At 36.5% G+C, this 20392-nt stretch overlaps 1 protein-coding gene across 12 annotated transcripts in view; it reads right to left on the bottom strand.

The window, feature by feature from the left end:
• RGS7 (regulator of G protein signaling 7) overlaps positions 1-20392 on the bottom strand; it is a 557275-nt gene that overhangs the window by 98530 nt on the left and 438353 nt on the right. For all 12 annotated transcript variants that reach the window (XM_036235632.1, XM_016166718.2, XM_036235631.1 and 9 more), the window contains 6 exons: positions 13177-13251; positions 9581-9679; positions 8315-8376; positions 7202-7312; positions 5937-6062; positions 1628-1814 (listed from right to left, as the gene is read on the bottom strand). In XM_036235632.1, the coding sequence (XP_036091525.1) occupies positions 1628-1814; positions 5937-6062; positions 7202-7312; positions 8315-8376; positions 9581-9679; positions 13177-13251 (660 nt within the window). The remainder of the gene's footprint in view (positions 1-1627; positions 1815-5936; positions 6063-7201; positions 7313-8314; positions 8377-9580; positions 9680-13176; positions 13252-20392) is intronic.

Genomic DNA, 20392 nt, shown 5'->3' with positions numbered 1-20392 from the left:
TTAAAATCAAGTAGTTGACTTATATGGATTACTTGAAAATATAAATAAATCTGTTATCTTTTAAAATTACTCTGGGCCAAAAGTGAATGATATGAGGTCAAGACTGAGTAAATCATCCTAGATACCTTTGGCATCACATGTACTCGGAAGGTTCAGACTGCCCATATGAACCCTCTCTCTTTGGTGCTAATTATATGGAAAATTGTAATCTACATCCACTTTGTGCCAGAGCATGAATCAAAAATAAATTGTGTGATATTTAATGGTTATATCTCCCAATTTCTGTGCTTTTATTTTTATCATTCGGTGACAAATTAGATAAATATTAAAAATGTAATCCTAATCAGTCTGCAATGTTCTATTTGGATGATAAATATTGGTAGACAAAGAAGTCGAAGAAAAAATGTATTTAGCCAAATCAGTGTTATTAGCCCAATTTAGGAAGATCCTTCTCTGGTGATTGCAGCTCGAGGGATGGTAAATGCTCCTTGGTTTTTCTACTCCAGTAAAATAGCAGTTGGAATAGAGTTTTGAACTATTTGAGAGTATCTGAATGTTCCAATCTCTTCTTATTTGGAGAAAATACATATTTTTGAAGATAGGGTTAAAAAAACCCACACACACACAAACTGGAGTTTAACATCTGAGCTTAATTGAAAGAGAAGCCTAGTGTCAGGTGGTAATGTTTTCTATGGAAAACTATGCCTTTTCATGTTATAGAAGACCTATTTATTAAATAAAATATCTTTAAATGGCAGAGATAAGACATCGGGAAGGTCATTCAAAACATTTTATATGCTGTTGGCTCCAGCAAAATGTTTGAGACTTTATCTTGAACTGAAAGAAAGATAAATAAGCAGAGAAGTAAGCAGTGTGGCCAGAATTTTCCCCCTGCTCTCTCTCATATGTCTCCGCAGAATGCAATTATTTCTACAGAGAAGACCACGCCAGTGCCAAGAAGAATGTGCAGTCAGTAGCTGCTTCGAACTATGTTAGTTTTCTACACTGTGGCTTGATTTCTTAAACCAAGGCCACGGAGAAATACATTTTCTATTGAGAGCAAAAATAAAAAGGACATTTGTGTATCTCATTCTTCATCTTCTATATTTTATTTTAGTAACATTTATTTAAAATGCAAGATACTTTCTAGAGTTAGTATTCGTTTCTAAAAAATGGTTTAAAAAATTACGAAGTATCAGGTTCTGATTTAAAAGCCAATTTCAACACATCATTGGGAAATAATATTCTCTCACTTTTTTTAGAGAAAGTGGATATTGAAATTGTTCTTAAGGAGGTAATTATGTCTAGTTTGAGAAAACACTAAAAAATTTGTTTTAGGAAGTTAATAAAGTAAAAGTTTTCAAATATTTCATATATTCCCCTTTAACAAATTTTCATGTAAAAATATACAAATTTATAAAACATCCTCAAGCTTTAAAAACAAGTCACTCTAAAGTGTCTCTGTTCTCTTCTAGGTCAATTAGAGTTATTTTACATACAGTTATCTAAACTGAAATATTAGACATAGCTGCCAATTTAAATTAAAAAAAAAAGAAGAAAGTACCTCAACTGCCAACTGCTCAGGAGCACATATTAACATAACGTGAGACCCCACACCTGTACCAACCTGAGCATCTTCGAATGTGTATCGTCCAGGCTCCTTCACGTTCTGTGTGGTTTTGTCATAGCTCTTAGAATCCAAGTTAATGGCACTGGGGGCTCCTGGAGCCAGAAATTCTTGCCATATTTCCTGGACGCGGGAGGGGACTTCTCTAATAGGCCTTTTCTTCAGGTCCTCCACTGCTAGCCAGAACCTGTGCAGAATGTGACACCAAGCATTTACTCCAACGTCTCATGATCTGAAAATTCTTATATTATTGAGTGATCCTACAGTTCACAATGCTGCATAATAATAAACTCACTTTCTCTGAGGGCTTCTTATATCAAGACTTTACTGATTTTTTTATTAGTTGTATTCAAAGGTATAAAAAATTTTGGAAGGAAATATTAGAAACAATCTCTTTTAAGTATTTGCTGCTAAAAGCAGATCTGCCAGAGCTCTAATTCTATGCAGGCTTAATTTTATTGACGCCAAGTAGCACTGCTGAAGAACCATTTATTAGCGAGAAAGAATAGTTTGGAGGGTTTTAAGGGTAAGTGGCTTACAGCATATGATTGGGGGATAAAGAGATGCATTACATTGCCCTTTTTTGGCTTTTTTTTGTCCATTTGAGCAATGAGGTTTAATATGGAGAGGATTTTCTGCTCTACCTGGCAAGAGAATTACAGCAAAGCTTTACTGGAGGTACAAGAGGGCTTGGCACACATCAGAAAAGGTCTTAGCTTGAGAAATCAGGGCAAATAACTAACTTTAAGCTATTTAATTTAGGGAGTTATGGAATGACAGAGGCAGCAAGCTTTCACGTGCAATTGCTTGAAGGGCTTAAATTTGCAGAGGTTTCATAGCCCTTTAGAAGCTCTGGAAGAAAACATAAATACATACTGACTTACTTCTAAATATATAAGTATGTTGTGTGTGTGTGTGTGTGTGTGTGTGTGTGTGTGTGTGTGTATCTAGTAAAATATATATGCTGAAGGAGAAGAACACTAGAATATATTTTGGTCGATAAGAGCAAATAGAAAAGTCTAATTATAAGGGGTAACATTGTATTAATGGTTTTCATTTTTTAAAATTTGCTGTATGTGGTATCTTTTCTATTACATCTAGAAATAGTTACAAAAGGGAATACGTATATCATAATTTGTTAATATAAAATACGCTTGAACGAGGAACTACTAGGTCTATGTTATCCTCAGTGGAGACTGTCATTGCTTGATGGAAGGTGAGATCATGCAATGGAGGAGACGGACATGGAGACAGAGGCCACTGTAGGCTGTTGTCTCAAGAGGGGAACAGGCAATAAGCAGCATCTTTGTAACTGCTAATTTTTAACCTGGGCATTAATGAAAGGTCAGAAATAAACAGTAGAACTTGAATTAGAATATCAAATACTACTCACTCTAGTAATTTTCCAGTCTCTAGATATTATTTTCCTATAGATATACATAACAATAGGTAATCCAATTGGGACGATGCCTTATGCTTTCAGAAGGAAAGGCTCAGGACCATTTCTTCCTAAGTTACAGATTTTGATGCTGCAATCTAAGAGGAATACCATGTGCAATCTGAGAGCCTAAGTGTTATATAACTAATGCTCATTCAAGTTTATTCCAGCACACTTTGAACACATCAATCAAAAGAAAGTATCTGTCTGCAAAGAACTATTAGAGAAAAAGAAGATAACCATTCAGGTGGCCACAGTACAAGGAAGCACAGGAGAGGTTCTCAAGAAATCACACAAACTCGAAAGTCTGGGAGTACAGAGCAGGGAGGGATCCTTTCTGCTTGGGCAAGCCTTGGGCTGGAAAAGGGAGCTCTAGGAAGCTGTTAGATACATTGACATCTTAAATGGACTTGGATATACGAATAAGATCTCAAAGAGATGAGAAGGTAATAATAACAACACCTACTCTGATGTGTAGGTGCAGGCATTATTCTAAGTGACTTGGCTATATTAATTCATGCAATCTCTACAACTCTCTGGAGTACATGCTATTATTTTCCTCCATTTCAGGGAAGAGGAGACTAAGGATTTGCGGATAAGGCCACTTATTTAAGGTTGTCCTCTGTGAGTCACATAGCTGGGGCCTGTCCCTGGATAATTCGCAGCAGATGATGTGCTCATAACCACTCCCTCTTATGCCGCCCTAGGAACATTATTGTCTTTTTTTATCCTAAGCATTTTGTTATGATCATTTTAATACATTAGCAGAATGGAATAGACACTGGTTAAATTCTGACTCTCCTTATTAAATTGTATGAGCAAGTATTTTAATGTCTTCAAACCTCAATTTCTTCATCAGTAACATAGGATGATAATGCCTATCTCGCTGAGTTTCCATTAGATTTCATGAGATAAACTATGTAAAGGGAACTTTTGAAATCCCTGACATATTTTCAGGCACCTGAAAATAAAACTCATATTCCTATGGTTACTTAGTAATTTATTCTACATTATGTGCTTCACCTGAAAAAGAAACGAGCAAAATGGAGACCAACAGAGAACACGGGTTACATCTGAGGAATAAGTACTTAGCAATAAACACATGGGTGCCACACTTCCATAAATAGCAGGTGCTTAGAGGTATGTGGCTTAGATAAGGTGCATTGAGATTTATTTAAGCGTAATTAGCCCTGTCAGCTAATTGGACTGTTTTATCTCCTCCTGTCTGTGATGCTATTGAGATAAGAAATGGATAAAGCTTGAACTAAGGAATCAGCAGCGATTAGATTAATTCATGAAACAAAGTTTACACATGCTATTCCTGCTGCCCAAAAGCTTCTTCTTTTTTCCTTTCCTGCCTGGTTAACTTCTTGCCATCCAGATCACAGCCCAGGAGTCGTTTTCTCCACGATGCCGTTGCTGACCCTCAGCTCCAGGTTAGCTCACCCTCTGTACTCCTCTGACCTAAACACCCATCATTTTGTGCTGTGATCTGTTTTCTTCTCTGTATTCACCACTAGGCTATATTTTTAATGAGATCAGGAACCATTTTTATTTGGTTAGATGATACTTGCGAGGCTCATTACTTGTTTATTTCTTCATCATGATACTCATAATGTCAGCATTTTTTTTTTCAAAAATTTAGAGAATTAGAAAAAACTCTGCTTCCCCAGTCATCAAAATACTAAAAATATCCTTTATCTCTGCCTTATTTTTATACATTCTTGTACTCAATAATTGATGAGGTGACCTTAATATGTAAAATGTTTTTTAGCAGACCCGATAAAAATCCTTACAATTGTTAATCTCATAAACTTGAGAAAGGTTCTCATAAGCCTGAAAGAGAATAGGAAGCTGCACCCCAGCCATCCATGCCAGGCACATGTATATGATTAAATTCCTCTAGGTTTTGTCTGTGGCCATCATGCTTACTCTATGAGAAATCTGTCAAAGTTCTACATATTTCTGAATGCTTCATTGTTGGTATCCGTTAAATCCCCTGAAAAGACTGTGACAATGCCTGGCATTGCTTAGTTCCAATAAAAAAAAAAAAATGATTACTGAAACCTTTCAGTAAATGAATTTCATAGGACTGCATATGTCACGGGTAGCAAATTAGGGTATCATGTTCCAAAAGAATAATGAATGAAAGAACTCATAGAAAAACAGTTTTATGTAGTGGAAAGTTATCACTCACTTCAATGATCTTAAACAGTGCCATTATAATATATTCCACTGTTTCACATTTAAAAATTTAATTTCTAGGTGGTTGCAAGTTAAGAACATTTCAAAAATATGTAAGGATGACATTTACAACAGATGGGAAGGATGCACATCCTTCTCTCACTAGAAGCATAATGCTGCTGCTCTCAACCATCCTGAGGCTGTATTCTACGTGCAAAGTAAATGAGCTGTCCCCGTAGTTCTGTCTCAAGTTATTTGATAACTCAAGTTATTTGATAATCTCTTTTTCTAGAACTTACTTGGGAGTGATATGCTAAGAAGACCAATATTGATAAAAAAAAAAAAAAAGATGATACTTTAATTTAACTGCCTAAATATTCTTGACCATTTTCTACCTTATCAAACATTAAGTATTACACTTCTTTGTGGAGTACATTTCAAATGAATCAAATTTATACAGTAAAAAGATTTAAAAAAACAATCTAAAAAAAACTGTTATAAGAAATTGATAATGTTGGACAGAGTTTGCCTTGGTTACCTTTTTTTCTCCATCAAGTGGCAGAAATTCAATGTGTTCATATGATTTTCCTGGTGTTGGTGGGACAGTAATTGGTTTGTTAAATTCTGAATAACCAGATGTATCACAGATAGGTATCTCTGGTTTAAGATCTAAAGACCATGTCTTACCTTAAGTTTTCTGAGCTGAATTCTGACTCTAAAAATTTAAGAAACTGTTCTCTCCCAACTGGGTCTTTCAATGCTTCATCCATGCCGAAACCCCATCGTTTTACCCTCTGCTGGCTTGGTTCTTTGCTATAGGACATAAAACAAAACCAAATACATTCTTTTCATTACAAGCCCAATTTTCTGCCATTACTTTTCCCCTCATAATCATAGATGAAGTTCCTATCTTTAACTTTCAGGGAAAAGGAAATCTCTGAATGATGACTCTGCATGAAATTATAGTGTGGTGTAGGCTGGGCATCAATAATAAAGTTTAACATTTATTGAGCTTTAGGTGCTAAGTGCTCTAGATGGATTCTTTTGGTTTTTTCAGCAACTTTATGAGATAGATACTATTATAGTTCTCATTTTATATATGAAAAAAATCAAGGCACAATGGAAGGTTATAACTCGCCAATGTCAGACAGGTAATAAGAGGTAATATTGCAGACATTCTGACCTCAGAGCCCAATTTTTTAGCCACTATGCAATGCAATCTCATGGTGGTACATCATCCTGGGAGAAAATGCATTGGGAACCAAAAGGCCTAAATCCTAGTTTATGACTCTGCTGTCAATTAAATATAACCTTGCCCTGGCAGAGTAACACCATTTTGGGGTTCCAGCTTCCTCATCTAAAAGATCTAGAACTTATGGATGAAGTGTTTTGCATTTGTCAAGCATGTAAGAACCACTGGATGGACACGTGAGAAACAGAAGGTTCACAAATCAATCTAGAGAAGTGCTACCGGCTACTAAAGACTCGCTCTGCAAAGTGATATGCAATGATCTTTTTGTGACTCTGTCAAGATTGATGCTATAATTTTTCCTCATTAAAGAAACCAGGAGCCCTAAATTGTGCCTTTTTTTTTTTTTAAAGAAGTCTATCTCTTGTCAGTTGCTCTTAGAATGTTTATGAATGGTCATTTTATTTTAAAATTAAATGCGTAATGGCATACTAGTATTAGGCTTAAGAAAGTATGGATTTAGCATTCATTTTACTTGAATAGATGGGCCTTTGTGACTATCTGGATCTTCAAGGAAGCTAAAAACAATGAGCTAAATTTAAAGAACTCTGACTAGTCTATCTTGAGACAGCTAAACCACTAATTTTGTGCCAGTCCTTCTGGAAATGCAAATATTAATAGAAATCAGCTGTAGGAGTCTTCCTATTTCACCCGAACCCTGAAATAAGTGAAATATTTAAAGGGAAGAGAAAATGCCACTTACCTTGCTTCAAGTTCCCAAAAAGTGGTATCATCAGATAGCCATGGGTTAGAAGGGTCAGGTGGCACAAGAAATGGGTCGTATTCTAAATACTGTTCCGTGTAACTTAGGAGACTAGAGAGAAGAAACATTTCCATTTTCTTTAGTTTTCTGGCTAAGGTTTTTATCCAGCTCAAAGTAAGGGCACGATATAAAAATGTCTGGCCAAAGAATCCTTGCTTGCTTATAGAATGAAATCCAGTGGTGGTTTTCACATTTCAATAACTTAAATGCATTGACTTATTGCGCTTCTTAGGAGACAAATGTGGCTAAGGATTCCATTTGGCCACATGTATGAGCCATATAAATCAATATCCCTCCATTAAAATTAAGCAAAATGGAAGCAGTCGGAGTGTGAAGGGTGGCCCTATGGTCTAGTTCCAGTCCTTGGCCAACAGTCTGCCCACAGATGAACTGATTTTAGCCAACTCGGAAAAGAGGTTAAAAAGGAATTTTTGTCAAAAGTATTTATAAGAATTAGCTAAAAGGGGAGTCGCTGACTAAAAATATTTTTTAAATATATATTTAAAAATTAAAAAATAAAGGGAATGAGGACAGGAAGGAAGTTGAGGAGATAGGATGTAACAATGCTCCAAAATGAAGAACATGAATGACATTAAGAACAGATTTAACTGAAGAAATGGAAAATACCTAAGATTGGAATTTAATTCAAATTCTGAAGTCATGCAATAACGTAGTAACATGAATGTTAATATGAATTTACAAAAAGACTCCAGTAGCCAAAAGGTAACTTTCTAAGTTGAAAGTGTCATTTCTCCCTCCAGGAGGAGTGAAAAGATCCAACTCCTGGGAATTACCTTCGGTATTTGTTTCTGGTCACACAAGGACTGGACCTCTAGAGCTTTTAGACAATAATGATCATTCTGTCATTTAAACTACAGCAAAAACAGTTCTTTGAGAGTTTTCCATGTGGAAAAAGGAAAAACAAAATAACATTTCTTACGGGGTTTCAATTATTTATCTCAGCTCCCCTCTCAATAATTCTCTTACCATTTTGAATACATTTAATTGTCATATGAAAATTTTAAATTTAGATGGACAGCTTGAAATACTTACCTATCAGCAACTTTTGACATTTTTAACCGATGTCTATCTAACTGTATTTGCCAATATTTTATCTGAAAAGAGAATTAAAGAAGCAGTTACAGAAGCAGTAACATTCTCACAATTTTCAACTCTAATTTTTGATAGAGTAGGCAATTCCAAATGAGAATATGTTCTAAGTAAGCAAAATCGCAAAGTCTGTTTAAAAAAATCAAATGAGAGGGCACTGAAAGAGTTAAAAAATTAAAATCTATTTGAATGTAAATATAATCAGATCACTTTAGAGCAGCAATGAATTTGAACATTCTGCCTGCTTTAACAAAATGTAACTTTATTGTAAAAGTGTTAACAAGATATTAAACATTTATTCATGGTGAACAATCAAATTGGAATCACATTTATCCCTCAAATATTGAATTTAGACAATAAATGCATTTTCTATTTGTTACTATAATTTCAAAATAAACCCTGCTTCTCTAATACTATCCAAACAAAGCATCAATGATATACATTTTGGGAATATTTTTAGCACCATTTCAAGAAAAAAACTCTTATAGACACAATCACACATGAAAAACTTTAAGACTCTGAATTACTTTTCCTTCATGACAATTATAAATATATCAGAAAAAGAAGTATTGATAATCATATTGCAATAAAATATAAGGGAAAAGGATCAAAAGGAGGGAAAGCTTTATGACTGAATCAACCAAGAGATTAATTATTATTTGATACAAAACACTGTTGTTTGCTTTGCAATGTTGCTTAGAGACAAAATTACAGATTAATTGGTAAAACAAGAAGTAATATATACCATGACGGCATACCAGTGTTGATAAGGGAAAATTTCAAGAGGCGTATAGATATAGAGGTCAGTACTGCAAAAATAAGAATAAGCACTCTTTTATGAAGATGATGCCACATGATTGGTTGGATACAGAAAATACATGACTCAGTTTTGCCAAACTCCTGTCTTCTCCTCCTATAAGACAGAGTTCTGGAGTACAAAACAACTCTTGATAATACAGGCATCTATAAACCTGTGTGTGGAACTTTTAAGAATTGTAGAGAGAAAAGAACTTGCAGAATTAAATATTGAAGAGTTGTGACTACATCTTAAAAGTAGACAATTTCATTACTTTTAACTGCAAATTTTCTGTATGAAATTGTCAACTGTACAAGTAACCTTAAAAAATATCTGCTATTAACATTCACCAACTGGAGTTCATAGTTGCTACTCTGTAAACTATTAACAGGCTATTTTATAGGTTGACCCACCTGTTGTTGTAACTCATCTTCTGTTGGTGGTTTAGTTTCTGGTGTGGGTGTGTGGGTAGGACTGTGGCTTCTGATATCATTTTGTAAACCATAGACAGACTATATTAAATTAAAAAAATATATGTTAGGACAAAATATTATTAATAGTCACAGACTTTCCAAAAGGTAATTTTGTGTTATATATTCAGTAAGGTAACTATGCTTCATATTTAATTAAGCTTTTCATCAAAATTCAAAAGGCACTGCTACCATAAATATCATTTGAATGTAAAATAGAAGCATAACTCTTTGAAAAAATATGTGGTTAGATTATCAACTTTGACAGAATAATTGATTATATGGAAAGAACATGATAAGTGATAATAAAATTTGGGGGCTGAGAGCAGTTTGAGTTTGGACATGAGGATGAAGGACGAGGACATATTTCAACTGTATGAGCCTCACAATATTAAAGTTACCACATAGGTTTGAAAGAAACTCTTGAAATCAAAGGAGGGTAAATCCAGATGCTTAACTGAGCCAAATTTCAGAACCATCACCAACCTTACCAGTATCTCTGAATTCAAATGTGTTTTTTCTGATCTGTTATTTCTTCTACCCTTGCTCTTCTTAAGGTCAATCTCTTGGGTCTTCACACTAACCCTTTGGACTTGTGTTTTTTCCATTATGTCTTTCCATTATTTTGCTCTTAACCCTTCTTTCACAGATTTTGACTTGGGTTTTACCTATCTAAATCATGCAATTCACACTATCTTTGGTAAGTCCTTTGATCACCTCTCTCTTGTTCTAATCCCAACCTGGAATTCAGTTCCTGTCACTGGGCATCCATTTTAACCCAATCCATTTTAACCACATACGCTGTGAATTAATAATTAGCAGGACAGAAAGGAATAACTTGAACTTTCTCTTTTCTCTTTCTTTCTTTTCTTTTTTTCTCTCTTTTTTTCTTTTCTCTACCCTTCATTCATTTATTTAAAATTTAGTGAATATTTACTGAATACTGAATATAGTTAGTGCTATGCATTAGAAGTAAACAAAGATAGAGACACTTCCTCCTCTATTGGAACTCATAATCTAACGGAGGGGGGAACATGTTATACAAACAATCACACAAATAAATGAAGTATTAAAATATGATAAGTATTAGGAAAGAAAAGAATAAAAGGAGCATAAGGTCTGGAGCACAAGGAGTCTTAATTTTCCTTGAAGAAACAGAAAAGGTATTCATGAACTACTGCTAGCTATATTTGAATATGATTAAATAAAACAACTTTCAGAACTCTGAAACAACAGTTGAGGTTGATTTTAAAAATTAGACAAATGAACGATCACCAATTACACAATAATTTTACTTTTCACTGTTTGCTATTTTTTTCAGTTATGTCACATTAATTTTTGATAATGAGAATTTTAAAAAGCCTCTAAGGTTGGAACTTTCCATTTTTGTTTACCTTGGTGTAATTTAAGTAATTTAATAAGAATCTACCGTTCATGTAAAAAAAATGCTTATAAAATAAGATAGCTAATAGTTTTAGCAGTAAGTTTTTGGATAAGATGAAAAATAATTAAAAAGACCACTAGAAAAATACCACAATTTATGGTGCCATTGAAGTAAAAAGATTCCAAGTTTTCTTTTATCTCCACATTTCTATGATTATTTCAACATGCATGTATTTCACATGGACTTCACAAAGTTCCACGTAAGACCCAACCACTGGGAAATGTCGTTTAAATCTGTCTTCCAACAGCCTGCTTATTGGCTCTGAGGTGACTGTGGGGTTTCCATTTTTTTGTTACAAGTGCAAGTAAACATCAGGAATTCTCTGCTTTATCAATCAAGATGTCATTTATTTCCTGAGGGACGGAAATAGCTTTTAACTTTGATTCTTGGCTAGAGTGAAACTAGCCCTGAATAATGCAATTTTATGAACAAAGGACCTAAGACAATCGATCTTATCTTGGCAGATAAATTGTGAGAATTATTTGCAATGCAAAAGAAACTTGAATATTTTAGAATAAGGAAATGTGTTAAAATATTAGCACAGGGTGGGCGGGATAGAGATAGCAATAGGTAGGGCTAGAGAGGAAGAGGAAGGAAATTGTCTGAATGTCAATATTTGCAGCTGGGGGAAATCAAATTAACTTACTAGAATCTATTTTGAGTTTTAATAGCCAAACTAATTTACTAGATGCTTTGTCTTGATTAACCTGTTCTTTTATTCCCCATGGTGCCTAGCTCAGCACTTTTCATACATAGTACCAACCAAATGAATACTGGATAAGTTATTCATTAAATGAAGGTGATTTGATTTTCTGCATATCTGTTCATATGTGATTTGACACTTTAGAAACGACCTACAAAAAAAAATTTCTATTTTTTTTTTTTTTTTTTGCAGGTGGAAGGGGCTTTAAAATAGAAAGAGTGCAAGAAGCTTGTATGTCTTTCTATGTGGAGTACAATCTCTGAGATTTTTCTAACTGGTGATAGTGGAGAAATATTCTTTTCCCCAGGTTCCCACCTCAACTAGGTAATGGGCTGTGACCATGTCTGATGTCACCGGGGGCAGTGAGGGGGTTGCTCCATGGGCCTGCTTCTGTCTGGCCTTGCCTCGTTCTCTCAGAGAGTTCTTGGGTGCAAACACTTTTGAGCAGGCATCTGAATGGGTTCTGTGGAACTTTTCCTGTGGATTCTTTATCCTAACCGTCAGGTAAGGATAGAAAGGAAAGAAAAGTTGCTTGAACCCAGAATACGATACATGCGTTTTCTGTGGATGGAAAAAAAAGGATAACAAATGAAGAAATAAAACTACAAAAAAAGCACACTGTTTTGTGCCTACTTTAGGGACACAGAAAGAAAAAGCCACAGAAAAGATCTGGAATTTTGTGGAATGCTTCAGTTCAACCTCAGACGGTGTCCTCAGAGTGATTGCTATGGGCCAGAAGTTCTTAGGTGCTCTTTTATGTTCTTTTATGAAATGGATAAAAATGCCTTCCATATGTATGTGTTACTTTTAAAAGTATATAGGTACTACTACCATGTGTTTTCAAAAAATTATTTAAACTGTCATTACATTCCAGAGGGAGCTTTTTCGTTCTCTCACATAACAGACCCTGGACATACAATTACTGTCTTATGGTTGTGTCACAACATTCTGATGTTAAAAGGGGGTCCTCGGATAATGTCCCTTTCTCCTCAGACTTTTCTCTAAAACTACCCTTCTCTCATCAGTGTCACTTTGCCTTGGATATCTTCTCCATCTAGTTTCCCCGGACTATGAAAGAGATGTCTTCCTTTGTGGACGACTCTTCTCTCTAACGGTGAGAGGAGGGGTCCTCGGCTCCCTTATTCCCTTCCTGTCAGAGCAGTCCTGTCACGGCCACCCGTGTGCACTAGGATGGGGTTATTTCCTCAGGAGAGAAGGACTGAAAGAAGACCCAGGCTTGAACTCCCAGACTTTCTTCTAGCCAAGCAACAAAGAAGAACAGGGATAATATTCAAAGATGCTGTACAAAATGAGAGAAAACACTTTTATGACTGATGCCCTGTAAACAGTACAACTTACTGCTAGGATCACCCCGACAAACGTTGATTTTACCTTTCGTGTTTTGTGTGGGTTTCTCATTCTGGATGACTTCTTAATGTCCACTTCAGTGGTATTTACACACCCAGGCTAGAAACGGAAAAACAGAGAGACAAAAGGAATCTTTGGATGTGAAGCTTTTAATCAGTGCATTGGTGACTCGCTGTCTAGAACCTGAGGAAATGCCACAATGACCAGCTCTGTCTGAATGGCCACTCTTGTCAGCAGTAATTGGTAATAAAATACGTTGTGCTCTTAACACTTTGCATGACCTTCAGATCCCACTCTCGATTAACTCCCAGAGAAACAGGAAAACGAGAGGCAGGGGCTTTGCACGTGAAAGCGAGGGTTGATATTAGTAGTTGCAAATAGGACAGATTGAGAACAAGAATGTCCAGAGACCAAGTGGGGCCGTGGCCCCAGCTGCTGTCTGCACACAGCCTCGTTTGTTGTGCCCTCTCCATGTGCCACGGCTTTTAGATGGCTGCTTCCTTCACAAGGTGGAAAACTACAATCAGCTGAGCCAGCACTAATCCCAGAGTAAATTTTTTTATAATGATTTGTGAAAAATCCAGTGACAGCGAATGTTTGTTTTCCATAGACAGAATGTTCAATGGAGGCTGTGGTTAAAATGAAGAAGATGAAAAAAGAAATTGGTAATCAATATGCTATGCTTCTTCCCAGAAATTCCCCATTTTTTTCTTCTTCCTTGGGCAGATGAACCCGTTTAAATCCGAGCGGGTGGGTGCTGGAGGAAGAGTGTGAGCAGCCTGCTCCTGGTTCGCTAACAACTGCAGGAGCATCATTTTGCTGGATTTATTGCTTCGTTGCACAAAAACAGAGAGCTGTAAATCTTCTTATGTGTTTGGAGAAAGAGAAGGGTAGAAGCAGGGAGTAAGAAAAGAGAGAGAAGGAGGACAGAGGGAGAGAAAGAGAAGAGAAGAAGGAGAGGGAAGGGAATGAGGAGGTAGGGGAGAGAAACTATGACTCAGGAAAAAGAGGAGAAAGGAGATGGAATCTTATATCTAGGAAGGTCCTTAAATATCGCTTTTCCTTTGTAAGTGATGGAAGCAGAAGAAACACATGGATCATGTTTGCTTTCAAGCTTTGGTGCAGAATGTAGGGATCTTTAATACTAGTAAACTGTATTATGTTGTGTGTTTCTGTTCAATTTCTCTATTCCACCCCCATCCCCCCACCTCCCCACACACAGATTGCAAAATTATTAAAACATCAGATATCCTTGAAAGTGACTACGGCAAAACTGTGAAGGTGGAAAAAGGCTTTTGCAGAGTTGGGACAGAGTTAGTGGGGAAGAGCAAAGAAGCAGCACTCGTGTGATTCAAGCAATAAGCTGTCTTCCACCATCGCTGGCGAGCAAGGAAATTTAATCTTTTTACAATGAGGACATAAGACATTTTCCTTAAAGAACTCTCTCCTGGTAGCACAGCTATCACAACAAAACTCCACAATAATATTGTAAGGAATAAAGAAGTACACGAGAAAAGTATATTTTCTTTTTTCTTTAAAGCATATTTTCTCAATTTGTCTTCTACTTTGGTTACATTTGAAATATATATACTGCACACACACATACACTGTACTAAAATATTAAATAAATTGTAAATTTGGTTTCATATCTATTTAGGAATAGAAATAGTTGGTTTAGCACCAGTCTGACTGGCAGTATAGAGGAAGAGAGAGTACCCACCTGGGTGGGATGTATTTGCTAACTGATACTAAGCAATTTACTTAAGCCCTCCCAGAATCAGATCAATCAATATCTTATATTCCAATTAATTTTTCTGTGGCTCATCTGGGCATCAGTATTTTAAAAAAGATCTCCAGTGATTTAAATAACTAGCCAGGATTCACAACCATCGATCTAGATGTAACAAAGATAATGTTTGAAAATATTAAAGCAACGCGTTTTCATTTTCTATTCAATTTGCATTTCCTTGCGGCCTTCCACCCTTGATTCTGAGTCTGCTAGGGAAGGGAGGTGCTGAAATGCTTCAAGCTCTTATCAATATATCCAGAGCCAAAAGTGACCAGATAGATCATAGAAATTTTCTTCTATATGTTGAAAGGTGGAGATGATGAAGATACGATACACGCGGAAGGGAAGGCATGTCCTCCCATCACCTGGAGAAGAAGAGAAATAAAGGTAAGAGGTAGAGCTCAATAGGTGTCCCATTTTTCTCCTCTGAGGAAGAAACTCCAAGAGGAGGAAAGGGAATGAGTGACAGAAATGTCCAGACAACTATGGGACCTGTGAACTTGGGAGCAAGAGTGCTGGTCCCACGTGGGATTGTGTCCAACATGAATCCCTTCTGTCAGTCAGGTGGCCAGAAAGATGAGCCTACGCTAATACTTCCTCCTATAGCTCATGTGCAGCAAAAGAGAGTCCAGAACGTGATGCATGACCCGGAAGTAAAGGGCGCAGAGGTTCTGAGAAGACTAGTGGGTGGACAGGAGCCTGCAGCTGGAACAAAGCCCAGTGTGCAAGGATTTTAAGTGGAGAGCAAATGTCCGGAATGCATACTCCAGCAGTAAGTGCCAGAAGATGAGAGGGTATCTTCGCAGTAGCAGTCCTGAGACAGGACTGCACCAACATGTCTAAAGCAGAAATCAGCAAGGAGCCGGAAGCCCAGTGGATGCTCCGCGGTTATCCCTCCCTGCACGAAATCACATGAAGACAAAACCTTTATACCCCAAACTCCTATCCAAAAACGATCTTGTACAGCAATAGGGAAAGTGTGATCATTTATCTAAAAGTGACTGAATTATCTAACAGATGATTTAAATGATTGAAGAGCACACACATTGAAACTTATCTTTTAAATGGATTTCTGAGGAAGGCAGACCAATTATAGAAAATACAGAAAATGTATTTTCTTTACACGTCAGAGGAGTATGCACTAATTAAGCTTGCAAGCTACTTCCATAATAAGCTGGAATTCTAATTCAATCTTGTTGCATACCAGGGATCACTGAGAAATGGTCCCAGAAATTGAAAGCATAAAGTGGAAAGAATTTTTTTCCCCTTTCATATGAATATATCTGACTGCAGCCCCAAAGAGAATTACAGTTTTCATCCTCAAAGTTCAAGATCATGGCCATTTAGTGAATGAGCCATTAGCAGACATCTAAAATTCTGTCTGAACTAATTGTTAACACCGCTAATGAGCAAATTAATAAGAAAATATTGATCCTAAAAGTAAGCATTATTAGTAACTGGACGCTGAGATAATGTTCCATAGCTCTGCTCTTATCCCAGGCAAATAAAATCTGCCAGTTCAAAATTTGTTGTGAACGGCTAAATGGCTAAAATTGTAAGCAGCACCTGGGATGCGGGTCTCAGGGGCTTTCCAGTTCCCTTTCATTTCCGAAGAGCCCTTGAGACAGTGGTTAAGCAGATCTCTAACTTAAATAGGGAATTTCTGAAGATTACAAAAGTTTAGATGCCCAAAGTTGTTTACTATATTTCGGAATAATTAAGGTCATGACCTAGTTTTGATAACCCATGAAATAACTGCTTTTAGAAATCAGGCACTGTGGTGGATGAAATATGGCAATAGTTTTTTGAAAATTTTTTAATTTTAATGCAAGAAATATTTATTTCTGCATTTAATTGTCAGATTACCTGATAAATGATGCGATATTGAAATGAAGGCATGATCCATACCTTAATAATATCCTGATATAAAAAGGATGACACACAAATCATCCTAAGGTAGGAGCATAGGACTGGATAGAAGTTAGCAACAGGGTGTCACATGACAACAGAGCAATTTATACATCCATTCTCATGTACATTATGTCGCCTCTTGCCAGGATGACATAAATATATATTTTTAATTTAGTATTAAAGCATTTTTTTATCTCAATAAGGCCATGTTGTCCTTTGTTATTTAGAAATAACATATTATAGGTGCTTCTTTTTGAAGCATATATAATATGCACCACTAGCTGGCGCCAGATCCACATTACATGTGTAAATTGGCTTCTGCACAGCTAAACTTATCTTCCCAATATGCTAAAATAACTACCATTACCAAGTAGGCACTCCGTAAAAATGTTTGAATATGTACTATTTGCCAGACATAATATTAAGTACACAGTATTGAATTTAAGAAATAATAAAGTGTTATTTACATTGGCCTAGAAAAGAATTGTAAGTTATTTCTAGTGATTTCAAGGTGAATTTATTTTCAACAGAATTAAGCTTGTTGTAACATTAGTATAATATTATTTATTAAAGAGTGGCATTTGGTGCCTCAGAATCCATTCCTGAAGGAACAAAATGTGCATATTGTTGAGAACTGTTACTGTCGTGGTGTTCACGTAAGTGTCTTAATAAGTTGAAAAACAAATGCTGGAATTTTGGGGGTTGTTATTGATATTTTATTTAAAGGACTCTAAGTACCGTAATGCACTGTTAGTTACTGTGGCAGAAGGACACTCATGTTCAGCATAACCAGGGGGAGCCTAACAGCTCTTCGGCCAAGAGCAGCGCTGAGAGCCAGTGAAGGAGAAAGACTCTCTCTAAATTAGATCATGTGTAAACTGGGCAAGTCCGTGTCCTAAAAGGCAAATGAATGGAGATATAAGAATAAGGCGGCAAATAGAACTGATAGTAAGATATATGCATGTTCCTGGAAATGTTTTTAAAAGACATGATTCTGGGAAATTAAGATTTTGCATGTATATAATTACGTTTAAATACAATTAAATTATTGAAAAAGATTCATCCTTTTGTAATAGCACATTTTTAAAAATTCGATTTGCAGTGTACTCTACCTCAATTAAAATGATTCCTTACCCTTATAGAAAGTTATTATAGGTTTTAAAGTGTTCAATCCCAGGATACTTTTTTTAAGATCCAAGTCAAGCTTTCTGTCTCGGGGCGCTTGCCAGTTGATTTAGCCTCTCGGCCTTTCAGCCCTGCTGACCCATCCACTTACTAAATGCTTCGCACGAACTGAAGGAAGTCCTTTGTGACAACTATCCTGGATTTCCTTCCATCTGCCCTCCTCTATAATATTTACTCATCTGATTTCCACTCAATCGTATTTGCTGTTTACACACTCTTGAGTAAGTAATCCCACTTGGATGTACGCTACGGATGAATTTCGAATCTCAGAGGGAGGCTGCTGGTGCAGAGGGAGGAGGATGTACCATGACATCGGAACAGGAGAAAGTGCTCAGGTTAGGTAGAAAGTGTAGGCCATGGTCAGGACTTCATTATAAACATAAGTGAAAGCCATTGGAGGGTTTAAACATAGAAGTGACTTGGCATGACCTACATTTGAAAAAATTCAGATTGTCCTTCACAAAACTTAACTTGAAGTGGATCATACACATAAATGTAAAATGCTAAACTCTAAAATTTTAAAAGATAATATAAGAGAACATCTAGGTGACCTTCAGTTTGGTAGTGATTTTTTAGGTACCACACCAGAGGCACACTCCATGAAAGAGATCACTGAAAAAACTGGTCTTTATTAAAATTTAAAAAAATTCTGAAAGTCTGAAAGTCACTGTCAAGAGAGTGAGAAGACAAGCCACAGACAAAGAAAGAGCATTTGCAAGTGACACAAACAATAAAAGACTATTATCCGAATTATACAAAGAACTCTTAAAACTCTACAATAAGAAAATGAACAACCTAATTAAAAAACTGAATAAAAGATCTGAATAGACACCTTAGTGAAAAAGATACACAGATGGCAAATAAGTATATGAAAAGATATTCAACATCATGCGTCCTTAGAGAATTGCAAATTAAAACAATGATAAAAGATCACTACACACCTATCAAAGAGCATGCTAGGGAAAAAGAATAATTAACGATGACTCCTAGTTATTGGCAAAGGGGTGAGGGGGTGTCATTTACTGAAATGAGAAAGCCTGGGAAAGAAATAAATGTAAACAAAGACAGAAATCAAGGATGGTCGCTGGAGTGCATTTACATGCAATTTTAGTATTTATTGAATTCTCCAACCGGAAGGCAGCCCTTTATGCAGAGCCACTATCGAGATTCACGAGCCAGGACGTTTCCAGTGTAAGCGCTTGTACAAGAACCTGCTCTTGGCCCACCCTTTTGCATCACCATTGCTAACGTGGAGCGTCCCACTGGACGGCGGTGTTAATAAATGATGGCGTTACCAACTGAGAGCCTCTCACTCCTCAGAGCCTCTGCTACGTTTCCACAAAGTCCTCTTCAGTGACTTGGACCACATTCTCCTAATCTGCTCTGGTTGAAACCAGGTCATTTCTATTTAACATCTAGGAACTGTCTGTTCCCCTTGCCATGATAGTCCCTTTTTATAGACTAGTGGTTGTCATGCAGGCACAAGTAGGAACAGATTGTCACAGTTCTCAACAAGCTACCGAGGGGACAGTGACGGGTGAGTTTGCCTGTAGCTTCTTTGTGATTGCTGACATTGCTCATCGTTCATGTTTTCTTTTAAAATACTTAAAATATTCCCAGCTAGAATTGCTTTTATTAAAAAAAAAAAAAATCACTGGATAATGGCTGAACTGTCATACTTACCTTGAGCAAAAGATGAGATCCTTGAGGAGGAGACAAAGGCCCGAGGCAGGTGTGCATACACTGTTCCTTTCTGACACACTTAGCCTTTCATTCACGCCAGTGACTGATCGCTCTTCCTTCCTATGACTATTTTTCCTTACAAAATGCTAGTTGTAATTTGAAGACATGCAAAGATTTTTCACTTGAGAGGTAAAAGAGACCCTTCGATTTAACACACACACCACAACTTGCCTGCACCGTAGGGTTCTGGGCTGGCATCTCAATGGAGTAACCATCGGTGGAGTAGCATTTTGGTTCATACTGGGTGGTTGTTCCTCGGGGATCTCATTTATGGGAGGGTGAGAAGCAACACAGAATTGTGGGGTTCCTGGTCCATGGACTTAATTATCACCAATGCCTTAAAATTCTTAATTTAAACTCTTAGGCTATTTGTTGAATGTAGAAATGAAGGAATGAAACCTAGGTCAGCTCTCAGCTGGCAATGATCATTTCTTCAGCATAAAAATTTAGTTCCAAAATGTAAGAAAATTGATTAGTTACCAAACTGGTGAAAACAATTTTTAATTTTGTAAATATTACTGTTGTTACTATTGGTGATTTAATGGTATGCCCGAAGGGCTGAGCAGAACCAGATAAAATCCTCACAGTATAAATAATTCACAGTAAGTTCAA

This window comes from Rousettus aegyptiacus, unplaced genomic scaffold, assembly GCF_014176215.1.
Source record: "Rousettus aegyptiacus isolate mRouAeg1 unplaced genomic scaffold, mRouAeg1.p scaffold_m13_p_18, whole genome shotgun sequence".
Classification (NCBI taxonomy): Eukaryota; Metazoa; Chordata; class Mammalia; order Chiroptera; family Pteropodidae; genus Rousettus; species Rousettus aegyptiacus.
This window is presented reverse-complemented; position numbering and strand designations above follow the sequence as displayed.